The 12,498-nt window shown below is 44.3% G+C and overlaps 2 protein-coding genes across 3 annotated transcripts; both read right to left on the bottom strand.

Moving 5' to 3' along the window:
* Positions 1–246: 246 nt before the first annotated feature.
* Positions 247–3,448, bottom strand: LOC127762146 (uncharacterized). 2 transcript variants are annotated; one of them, XM_052286530.1, is made up of 2 exons: positions 3,287–3,448; positions 247–3,181 (listed from the first exon to the last, which is right to left on the bottom strand). In XM_052286530.1, the coding sequence occupies exon 2, from the start codon at positions 2,988–2,990 to the stop codon at positions 783–785; it is 2,208 nt and encodes a 735-aa protein (XP_052142490.1). In that variant the 5' UTR covers positions 2,991–3,181; positions 3,287–3,448; the 3' UTR covers positions 247–782. The 2 variants fall into 2 exon arrangements, with proteins under 2 accessions (XP_052142490.1, XP_052142491.1); XM_052286531.1 differs by having other exon boundaries at positions 247–3,176; positions 3,287–3,442.
* Positions 3,449–8,179: 4,731 nt separating this feature from the next.
* LOC127762149 (uncharacterized) lies at positions 8,180–9,994 on the bottom strand. The gene is made up of 2 exons (XM_052286537.1): positions 9,322–9,994; positions 8,180–8,910 (listed from the first exon to the last, which is right to left on the bottom strand). Exons 1-2 carry the CDS (start codon positions 9,565–9,567, stop codon positions 8,515–8,517), a joined length of 642 nt encoding a protein of 213 aa, XP_052142497.1. The 5' UTR covers positions 9,568–9,994; the 3' UTR covers positions 8,180–8,514.
* Between the last annotated feature and the right edge of the window lie 2,504 nt (positions 9,995–12,498).

The following is a 12,498-nucleotide window of genomic DNA, read 5'->3' as shown; positions in this document are numbered from 1 at the left end:
GGACAAAATGTCAGCTAGTCTGGCTCTCTACAGCATCACCAGTATTTCTGATAGCAATACATGCATACCTGGATTTCTTTTTTTGTGAAAAAGAGTAAGCAATGCTTACAAATGAATAAAATGTATGTTTCTGCTAACGGCAACAGAAAGTATAACTAAAAAATTAGACACAGATCCCAGATCATCCTTTCAGTTCACAATCGACATTCGACAACATGTGCAGACGAATGTGTTGAGACATGGAGCAAATAATTAGGGTACCAGTACCACAACTACATATGGGATTAACATTCAGAATCACTCCCCAGTGTTCAACAATCACTGAACTTGAAAAGGTATAGCTAAGAATATTATGGATTAAGGAAATACAACATATTAAGTAAATGAGTACAGATTACAGACTGGATACAGTGAGAAGCCCAGCAGCTGTCTAGTAAGCTCGTATGCAGAACTACCGTACCTTACAGAGTAAGGAAGAGTGACACCTCTTAGCAAGCAATGAGGATTGCCATGCCTTTGGCAACTGGCCTCATCATCACAATTGGCACCCTGGTTATATTTTCCTCTATGCGATACCGTATTAAAATAAAATTAAACATAGAAAAGCCTTAAAAAATTAATGGTCAGGAGTTTTCAACATTAGCTGTTTACCCTGGTAACATAGTCCAAGTCATCAGCTAGAAGTTAGATCACATGATAGAGCTAAGAGCCAAATAATGCTGATCATCACCCAGTTAGTGCATTTTTGGCATGGCATTTTTAGGCATCCAGGTTGATGGGTACTATTCAGAAATTTCTGTCGTGGCAACTTCCTTGACCTCAGTGATAACCTTAAGAAGGTCAACTGGAGTAGCAGCAGGGTCTAATTCATGGCAACCTTTTGGAGCATTATTGCCTTCTTCCCCAGTGAGCAGTCGAGAAGGAACCCTATGTGAGAAGCGGAAAAGCTCTTCCTTCGGTATCCTTCTAACCACATCAGAGTCTGTGCGCCTATGGAAGACCGCTTTGAAACCGGCAACTTTCAGCAATGGAATGACAGTCACACCTTGCTCATCAGTGAAATCATCAATCACTTCTACTATCTCATACTTGTATATCACATCATCAGGTGTAAGCTCGTTCCAATCAGAAGACCAGTTTCGGTACAAAGCCCAGGTATCACCTTTCTTGGGAACAATCTTGATAATTCCTCGGGGGCCTTTGCTCCAGCTAACTCTGTGGGAGAAGATGTTAACTGTTTCAAAAATCTGGTATCTTCCAACCCTGAAATCACCACACGTCTTTGAGAAACCCGAGGCAACCCAGTTAATTGGTGACAGTTCAATATTGGACTTGGAATTAAGAAAACTCATCCGGATCCTGAAAGGCTTCCTTGAAATAACTTTCTGCACCATCGCATATAGACGAGGCATGCCATCTTCGCTGTCATATGTAGCCCACACCTGATCATTGTCAAAAGTTCTTTCTGTGCGATCTTTATCAAAATCATAGAAGTCCGGATCTGGGACATCAATTGACACAGGCACACGCTTCTGTTCCAGATTATTCTCATCAGTTGCAGGATTTTCAACATCAGCACCTTTTGAGTTACATATCTTGAATTTATGGCTTGGATTATGAGGGAGGATGCCATTCCCCTTTACATCGTGGTCCACGTGATTTTTTCTTTCTGCTTTCCCTTTGGCTGCAATATGTCTTGTTGCTGAAATATTCAAATCTTGTAATTTTTCACGGATTGCTGCCTTGGCTTTCTCAATAAGAAGACCTCGGGTGTCAAGTTGGAAGATCTCCCTCATGACATTAGCTCTTCTTCCACTTACTGCTGATCTGAATTTCTCCACGGAAGTACCATTAACCCTTCCAACATCAGCAAGCACAGTTGTTCCTGCAGTTGCAGCCACAGTTTCCTTGTTATCTCCATTACAATCAACAGAAACATATCCATTATTAATATTCTGCCTCCTTTTTGAAAATCGCCAGCGTCCTGATGTAGGTCTCTCCTGCCCAAACTCATTGCCACTTGAAGAATAATTATATATATAGCTCTCCTCATGTTTTCTTTTTGGTTTCTCTGAGGCAGTACTACTATAAGCATTTGTACCAGCAGAACTATTTGTCTTGGAGTACTGATTCCATTGGAAACTTTGGTTGTTGTAGGTCTCGTAAGTGTTCTCCTGTTGGTATACGCCATGTCCCGTTCCTGGAACACCAGAGGTTCTGCTTGCTGAGCTATATGAGTGCTTGTGGTTCTGCTGCTGCTGCTTGGTTGACCAGGAGAACGAGGAACTGGTTCCACTGCAAGGATATCCAGTCTCCACAGCCATAAATGCATGGTGACAGTTTGGGCACAGAAGGTTGTGATTCAGGTAAATTCTCAAGTACTCATACTGCATCCGACAGCGATTGCATGATGTCCAAAATGTATCAAGTCCCACGGGACGGGTAGTAGCCTCTGCTGCTGCAGCAGCAGCAGCTGCAGCTGCTGCGGCCGCAGAAGCCGCAGCATTCTTTCTAGCCCGCTTATGAGCTTTCTTATCATAAGTATACAAACCATTGGCCCCATTAGTGACAGGATGATCCTTTCTCTTCTGATCATATTGCATCTTCCTGCTCTTATCAGTCAACACGGCCCACGCCTCGGAGATAAGCTTAAAGGCCCCCTCGGCACCAACCGACTTGTTCTTGTCAGGGTGCAGCTGGAGAGCTAGCTTTCTGTACTGCTTCTTTACCTCCTCCTCATCAGCAGAGGTACTGAGAGACAGGATCCGGTACCAATCGTTCTCGCCGTCAATCTTCGATTCGGAAGCAAGCAGAACCTCAAGCGTAGAGACCATCTGGGAAATGCCGTCAAGCGACGGGCACAGGTTCTGCGCCTTGATTGCGGACCTCCGTGCCCCCTTGACATCACGCGCGTGGAACTTCCTCTCAGCCGCATCCTTTGCTTTGAGAGCTTCATCCATCATCGCACGGGAATTCAGCTCCACGTCCATCCTCACCTCCGCAATCGATCAGCAATCAGTTGGTCCTGAGCAGGAGCAAAGATTGCAGGGGCGGATCCAACTTGGGACATGGAGGGTGGGTTCAGTTGAACCCCCCAAACTTTTTGGGGGGGAACAAACAACAAACTGTTACTTGTATACTCTGAAATTAAGAGAAGAGCTTCTTCCACCACAGATCTAGACTAGAAAGAGAAGCTAGGGTTAACGAACGCAAGCAAAAATTCCAGACCAAAAACTACTCCCGGTGGGGGAGAGAGATGAATTAGAGAGAGGATGTGGATGCTCACCAGGATCCCCTCCGCTGCTCTGCTCGCCAGATGGAGATCGGCGCCCCTCCCCTGTTCAGCCGCGGCTCGTCTTGCCGCAGGGAGCGGAGGAGACGACGAGACGGGAGATTTTCTTTTACGCAGGGGGGAAGGGGAAGATACTCGGCTACTGCACCTTTATCCCATTTTTCTTTTTTTACATTGAAACTACAGTAGCTATTACTACTTCCTAACGATGACTGGGTATATATATTTATCTACACACAGAAAAACATACAGGTGGTGTTTGAATTCCTGAAAATGAAGATTAAGTGTTTCACGTAAAACGAGGTGGTAATAACGTGTGATTAATTGAGTTTTAATTATTACAAACTAGAAAAATGGATTGATCTTATATTTTAGAATAACTTTCGTATAGAAAATTTTCGCACGAAACACACCGTTTATCAGTTTAAAAAGCATGCCAACGAGTATACAAAAGTTTATCCAACTTTTTATTGGAGAAAAGCACAAGGCCATAATTAATTTGGTTGAGAATTATGCCATCAGCATACTCCTCCTCAGATTATCAACAACAACCGGTTGCCGCTCTACACACTGCCATCACCGTTCTTTCTCCATAAACCACCATCATTCCTTCTGTCCGTTTTTACGTGCGCAGCCGTACCCTCTAATCACCAATATATCTTTTCTCCTCCTCCGTCTCCATAACATTGTATTTTTCCCTAAATTTTATTTGAAGGCTTATAAAACAGGAACTTTTTCCCTCAAACTTGTAGACAAACTCAAAATGAAAATTTGGGCTACTAGTGGTAGGAAAAAAAAGTAGACCATGTGTTGTGTATTAAAAAAAATTCCAACCTGTTTCGATGCACCCCTCATTTGATGCCAAAAATTAATTTTCATGTCTGCCCAAACTTAACCATAGTTAGCACAAACACAGGGGCTTTTCTGTCATTTTCATGCCCTAATAAAGAGCACCATTACTGAAGCAAATTAATAACCTGGGTACCGATTTAAACTCAACTTCAGCTTTTCCCTGTCCTAATCATGGCTGGAATTTTGATGTTAACATAGGTCACCCATATGCGAGAAGGTCAGAAATACCCCTTGTGGGCCCACTAAAAAACCACCCTGTCTATACGTGTATGAACATTTAGTTTATACGTTTATCTGGCACTTTATTCCGGGGGTATTTCAGTAAACCTCGTCTCAGTGGGTAACCCACTGTTGTGGTTGGCTTAACCGAACCCCAGGGGCAAATTTAGGTTTTCACATCATAGTACAGGAAAAGTCTCTCTTAACCCTTAGTAGTATTAAAATTCTTTTTTATTGTTGCTGTTGCTGGATGCCTGCCCCTGTGCCTGTGTACGTGTATGCGTTTGAGCAACTTTTTGCACACTGTGGGACCCACCTTCATGTCTCACACCTCTTTTAAGTACACGCACTCCTCTTCTACATCATCATCACTGACCACACACACACACAACTTTTAGCGTTTCTGTACTGTGCCAGCTGAAAAAATTGTATAGCTATTGCAGCTAAAACACTGACACTGTTGCTAGTACTGCTTCTCTAGTTGTTGTTATTGCAGTTGTGGTTAACAAAGGTCATTAGCATTGGCCATATCATGATATCACAACAAAGCACTGTCACTTCAAGGAGAGTAGAAGATGCATGTCTCATTATGTATGATCAGAAACATGCTAATAAGCTGCTAACTGCTAAGCTGCAATGGTGTTAGCAAGTTGCTCAAGAAAGAGCACTTGTGGCTGGAAACCTGGAACTGATGAGCACTGAGCGGCAGAGCTGTGGAGTGATCCATTCTGGAGTATATCTTGGCAATTGCATTAGGTCTTTGTGTTGAGCAGCTGAATGTTTTGTTCTCATAGACCCTTCGATCTGAAGAAAGATCAACTGCAATTTGGTGTTCCAGGTTCCAACTTCCATTTCTTTGGAGTCGTACGCAACTACAAGTAGTCTGCATGTGGATCGTCCTAAATGAGTTGGAAGATATTAGTGAGCAGGCCGTTCCAGATATGCAGAGAGCAGAATGCAATGTGAGTTGGATAGGCAGCAGTTGAGAGCTTCTTTCTCAGGATCTGAATGCTGAAACACCCAGAAGCTGATCTTGCACTAGCTGATGCAATTTAATGGTTTAGCAACTTGAAGCAGGAGTAGCATCTGAGCTGCTGGGACTAGGAGCCATGCAATGCAAGTTTACTTGAGCTGAGCAATGCAAAGTTTACTTAATACTAAATCTGTCAGACTGGAGTTCGTTTAGTTTGGTGTCATCACAGTCCAATTTAAGAAAATGTATCATATTCATACTTCTCCAGGGCTTTGTTTTCACAGTAGATTGCATGAATGTTCCTCCATCTTGTTACGACCGAATTCCGAGACCTTACACAAAAAAAAATCATTCTTAGAAATGGCCACTACTAACTGCAATTGCAGTGGAACCATGACTGCAGTGAAGCAGGCTGAAAGAGAGATCTAGTGGGAATCACCAGGATCATCAGGGCTGAAAGGAATGCAGTGGCTGATGCAGGGGCTGTTGTTGTCTAGGTTCAGAGTACTTGATGCAAGTGAGAAAGTAGAAATGTCGTACGGTAGCTAGTGCGATGCAAACAGTTGTTCAGAACATCTGCGAGTCTGCAGGATTCAACTCTGTTTGATTGATCATAGATTGTGCTCCCATTTTACCAGCCTCGGTGTCTTACACATGAATCATACAGAAGTCAGTTCAAATTCGTGTCTCTTGCAAAAATCCTCAAGGCTCCTTGTTCCAAACAAGCCTTAATTGGGCTGAATTTTCTTGGGCTGACAAGCCCAGGAAAATTTGTTTTTGCCAACTATTCTTTCCATCCATGTGGCCTCTGTCGCTGGATGGGGCGAGACACCGTTACAAGACGGCGCTGCGGGCGTCCATCAGCGCGGTGCCATTCGTATTACAAAATCATCCCCAAGCACAAACCCAGATATATGTCATCCCTTAATTTATAAAGCGGGGTCACTTTGGATCGTCATGTGGTTTTGACCCCAATTTTGTCTGGCGTGGCAGCTAAGTCAGCGTGGGCCCCACATGTCAAAGTGACAGATCATCCCCTCTCTTCCCCCCTCTTCTCTCCCTTCCTCCTCTCTCTCACTCTTCTCTGGTAGGTCGGCCGCGAGGTGAGGCGGGAGAGCTGGAGGGCGGCGGCGGTAATGACGACACGGGAGAAGGGAGGGTGTCACCGCACGTGTGAGCTTGGGGTCGGAGAGGCTTGGGAGGCAGGAGAAGGAGGACGGCGTTGGTGTCCGCGACAGCGGCGATGCGGGAGATGGGAAGGGCGTCGTTGCGTGGGCGAGCTCGAGGACGGAGACCCCAACGGTGGCAAGGTAAGTGACCTCCACAGCATCGCGAAAGCACGGCGGCAGCTTGGCGGAGCTTTGCGACGGCCAAGGATGGGCCCGGGGAGGCGGCAGCCTGGCGAAGCTCCACGACGGCCAAGGATAGGCCTGGGGAGGTGGCAGCGAGGCGGGAACGACGATAAGAGGGCGTGCAGCGGTCGTGTGCAAGCGTCGTTGGTGGGCGTTGGGTGGTGGAGCTCGAGGACAAGGAGGTTGCCGACGCGTCGTGTCCAATAGCATCAAGGCCCGAGACCCTGTCGGCGATGGCGCGGAGGTCGTGGGCGGTGAGCCCGCCATGTCTAGGTTCGTCGAGGCCTGGGTCGCCAAAGACGAGTGCATGCTCGCGTGGGTCGTCGATGGGGAGGCGGGGGTCGTCGACGGCAGGCGCGATGCCGTGGAGGTCGCTCACCTCGCCGCTGCCGGGATCTCCATCCTCGAACTCGCCCGTGCGGTGACGCCCTCCCCTTCTCCCGCATCGCCGCCGCTGCCACGGGCGCCGACACCCTCCTCCTTCTCCCGCCTCTCAGGCCTCTCCGACAGTCCAACCCTGAGGTCGCACGCGCGGCGATGCTCTCTGTTCTCTCACGCCGCCACCCTTCTTCTTTCCCTCCTTGCCCCGTCGGCCTCCTCCCCACCCGTCGGCCGGCTGGCCTACCAGAGAAGAGTGAGAGAGAGATAGAGAGAGAGAGAGAGGAGGAACCGAGGAAGGGAGAAAAGAGGGGGAGAGGGGAGAGGGTGATGACGTGTCACCCTGACATGTGGGACTCACACGGGTCCCGCGCTGACTCAGCTGCCACGTCGGATAAAACCGGGATTCAAACCGTCTGAGGATACAAAGTGACCCGGTTTTGTAAATTAAGAGATGACATATATCTGGTTTTGTGGTTGGGGGACGATTTTGTAATCTGATAAGAAGATGAGGGACCTTCCATATATACTTTTTCATGCAAAAAATACATGACAGCTAACAGATCCACTAAATCATGTTCCCTCACTCCAAATCAAGCAAAGGCCGTGCATACTCGCGGAAAGTCGACCGTGCGGCATAGATCTTTCTCAGTAAAAACTGAACCCCGATAAAACCAAACCGATCTTCTTCGGTTTATTTTACTTGGTTGATATATTTTTAGAACTTTCTTCGGTTAATATTTTACGAAAACCGAATTCCAGGCAACCTGAAAAACCCGATCCAATTGAACCGAAGAAACGGAACGCTCACCCTAGTGACATGTTTAAATCGGTGTATTACCACGCATCAACTGTATGCTCCTTCCTGAATCCCAGTAGATTTCTTGGGCCTGCGGGAATCGGAAGGTTCGCATAATCCCATTGACTTGCTTGTCAGTAGCCACACAGCGGGTTAACTGAACACCGCGTATAGTATCTGCAATTTCTGCATGTATCGACTATAATCTACTAACCCCGCCTCAAAATTTAGCTATTTCTACATATTGGGACGGAGCTTGGAGTTCTCTGTTTTATGGCCGTTGAGCAAAAGAAGAACAGTTCAGAGGACCGAGCAAGTTTTCAGTTGTCATTGCATCTTACTTGAAAACAGCAAACTCACGGAACGTCAGTCCCGGACAGGACAACCAATTGTGGCTGAGAGCCTGAGATGATTAAGCTATTTAAAGTTGACAAACTAACTGCTTAATAACAAAAAATTTAAATATCTTTACAACAAGTGAAGAAACGTGCACTTGCTTTCAATCCTTAAAAAGGTGCACATTTCCACTTGATACCAAGATCAACATAAAAGTCTGCAACAAATAAAGAAACCAACAAACAGCATTTCCAATTTTCCATTGAGGAGTTGCCCTTTCATACCTTTGTGGGCATAACTATCTCACTAATTCTCAGTCATCATTGTTGCCATTGCCGTTGCTGATGAGTAGCAATGGCAAATCATTCCGGGTAACATCCGGGACGCCGACTGGAGGCAGCGGTGGCGCCTCGATCATCGGCTTCCCTCTCCCCTTCAGCGAACTCTTGATCAAGTCCCCCAAGGACTTGAAAGGATTGCTAAGCTTTCTCTTCACGGCGAGGAGGAACGACACCTCGTTGAATTGCCAGACGGCAGTCATGACGATGACCGTGCCGAGTAGGATGTGGGTGATCATGTTCTGCCTCTTGATTTTGTTCAGGTCTTTCGCTATGTCGCCTAGCTTGACCTCCTTGCTAATTTCAGAATTAGGATGGGAGCAATTGGGTTTCGCTTGGTCCAAAGCGGCATCATTTTGCAGCGCATCCACCTGTGGCAAGAAACTTAATGTTCATTCAGGCTCGATTTCAGGCTTCAGCATTATCAATCTCTCATCAAGAAAGGATGAAAACAAATGTAGGTTACAGCAGGTAATTGCAGAGCTAGGTATGTTCATTTCCAATTTCAAGATGCAAAGGCAGGAGCTAAGGAAACACCATTCTGACATTCGGTTGCCTGTCTCTGTCTATTCTACAACTTCTGAATGAAAGTTATTTCAGCATGATTGCATGAACAATTGTTGCGTATGTCTGCAATTCTGTAACTAACGTCCTAAAACTAGTGTATCCATAACCATATATAAACATCATTGGATTGCGTACATACTATAAGAAATGCATTCGATCGATGAATTTTCTGTGCATCAATCAGAGTACGTGCAGAATGGGAAATGAGTGCATACCTTGGAGAGCAACGAGGAGAGGATATCGTGTTCTTCCTCCTCATGATCCCGCCGAACCTCCTCGCCCCCACCATCTCCACCCTGCCGCCGCCGCTGCCGCTCCCCCCTCATCCTCTTCTCCTCCAGGAGCTCACGGATGGCTTCCTGCACCAGCTCAACCTCCCTCCTCCTCTCCTCAACTACCTCACCACCATTGGTGGCGGCATCGATATCTCGCCCGACGAACGCCGCCGTCTCCGGATCCATGGATCCAATTCACAAGACAGAGTGATGATGAAGAAGGGAAGACGACGAAGTTGGGGCCTAATTCGATCAACAGCAGCATAGACCGACCAGCGAGCGCCTCCTCTGATTGGATGGAATCAGTGTGACTGATTCAACGTCGCCGTCATGGATCCCCCGGGAGATTCTTCACGACGCGTCTCGCGCGGTGATCGCTGGAAACGAGTGCGGCGGGCGGCTGACGGCGACGGGGACGAGAGCGTGGTGGTCAGGTGGTGGTGGGGGGAATCCAAGATTGGAGGTTTGGCAGTGGCCGGCGTCGCGGTCGGTCGACGGAGAAGCGCCTCGCATGCGGGACGCGTGGCAGCCGTACGGGACTTGGCTGGCCACGTGCGCGCCACGTGCTGGTGCTCGAGAGTCGAGCGGAGACTTGTCCAAACCAGTATTTTTTTTAGAAAAAAGAAATTATAGCCCTTTTCAATTGCCGGATGAAAAAATTGAGGGAATAGAAAAAACACAATATTTTAATAGAAATATAGGTAACAAAAAGTGTATTGTAAAACAAGGAAAAAATAATGTAATTACCATTTGACTGGACAGCAGTAAAAACATAGGAATCATATGATAAAAAGATAGCCTCAAAAGAATTTTTTTCAGAGGTTGAAAAAAATTTTCTTCAAAATTTATAGGATTTTCATAGGATAAGATAAATTTCAATCATTTGTTTTAAAGACATTCAAAGGATTTTTCTCCTTGAAATCCTCCGAAGTACTTACGCCCTTTGAAGTTTGACATTCTATCTCACAAATTATTTTATTATAAATACCCATTCTATTTTTAGTTGTAATGAAAAATCAGTGTGTGTTTTATGTGGTGGTTTTTGCCAAAAAAAAATTGAAGAGAAACTGAACTAACACATTCTGTGTGTTTGGTTTGGGATCAGATCAGGTTCATTATAGGGATAGCTCTGTCTATGTGCTTGGGACAAGGGTTGAAATGGTAAAAAAAAAATAGGGTTGGAATATATGGTCCACGTGTCAATGAAAGAGAAAAATTTAGTTCCATTGGTATATGTCAGGGTTAGAATACGGCATTCCCTTTATCCTTGGAGTCATGAGATATACGAATACGGTATATCCTAAATATACGGAAATAATCCTTCTAAGTAAAGGAAATCGATGAGTTCTTAAGGAAATAATCTCTACGAATAGAAAGTGCTAGAGTCCTACTCGGAGGAGATAAGGAAGTTGTTGTACCGTATGTGGTCCGTTGTTCCCGAGTCTTACTTGGAGACTAAGGTAATCTGCACTATAAATACATGTCCCCTTGGGGGTACAGATCATCAAATCTTATCGCAAGACACCCACCATAGCAGAAGCAATCCAGAGGACTTGAAGCCGATTTACTGATAGATCTCATCGAGGAGTTCTCGGCAAAGATTTTGTCGGTAATCTTGGAATTCTATTGTTCTCTACTGTACTGCGGTTTTCTTCGTAATATCATATAAACTGGATTATGGCTATTATCTTACGAGAGGCCTGAACCAGTATAATCCTTGTCTTCTATGTGCTTGATGTCGTATCGTATAGATCTTCGTATCAACGTACCCCAATACCCTTAGAATACAGTCCACGGGTATCCCGTCGACAGTATGCCAATTTTTAAGGGATAAAGCTAACCTAGATCTAGAGGGTATATTTCTTTTTAGGGTCATTTCATCTCATCTGTCCCCAAAACAAACACCTTAAAAAAATAGATTCGTTCCAATCCAACCCATAACATCCCACCAACCAATATGTCTAAAATACTCCTACCATCCTCAAATATAAAATAAACAGATTCAATGCAAGTCTGATCATTTTCGTTTCTTATATACATATAACTTTCCATCATAGCGTGTTCTTAAGTTTTACTCCCTCATTTTTCAGCCGCAAGCTTCCCGAACTGAAAAAAAACATGTTTTTCTTAAAAAAAATTCTATAAGAAAATTGTTTTTAAAAGATAATGTTAATCTAAACTTTTTTATAGCCAATACTCCCTCAGTTCATAATCGATTATTATATGTTTGTTAGGTTATTTTTAAATGACCATCATATTAATATTCAATTCACTAGGACTATTTGTTATTTATGCATGAGATAGCATACATCCATGCACACAACATTTACAACGAACATGTAATGTCTTCGTTTGTTATTGGCTAAAAAATAATGGGAATGGTGCACGCATTAAATTTATTACCAAGTACGAAAGAGTTATTGATTTTTCTTAGTCTTGATGCTTTCCTATAATATCATGATCAATGGGAAAAAAATACTATTTTTAATCATGTACTTATGAGTCACCCCGTTTTCCGTGTGTGAAAGAGATGTTCTCAACCTTCTCTCCCCAATACACCTTAGGGCATCACCAATGTATATAGCAAAGTGATCCATATAGATGGGACCCACATAAATAGTTTATCCCTATGGCAATGTCCACAATGTATAGATACAAGGTATCATTAGGAGAAGAGAGAGAGGAGTAGAGATAGATAATATAATTTATTCCATATGGGTAGTCCATATGCATATGGGTATCTTTTGCTATTTTTTCTATATGGACTAGTTGCACTCTATTGTTTATGGACTACTTTTACACCACATTGTGGATGCCCTTATAGTATTCGTTCGTTCTGAATAACTATAATACCACCACACCATATTATAGCTTACTTTCAATATTTAAACAAAGGCGATATAAATATTCCTATTTTATTTACTGGTTGAACAGCCAATAACTTATTAGCGCGTGAAAGAAAAAGATAATTAAGTATTAGCTAAAAAGTTAACAAAAATGATTAATATAGGGATTGAAGGAAGTGCACGGACAATTTAAAAAATTGTATGGACATATCATATATTACTCCGTCCCAAAAAGAATCCAATCCTAGCAACAAATCTGAACACACGTGTG

This window comes from Oryza glaberrima, chromosome 2 (assembly GCF_000147395.1).
Source record: "Oryza glaberrima chromosome 2, OglaRS2, whole genome shotgun sequence".
In the NCBI taxonomy this organism is placed as follows: domain Eukaryota; kingdom Viridiplantae; phylum Streptophyta; class Magnoliopsida; order Poales; family Poaceae; genus Oryza; species Oryza glaberrima.
Note: the sequence above shows the minus strand (reverse complement) of the source record. Positions and strands in the feature narration are given on the sequence as shown.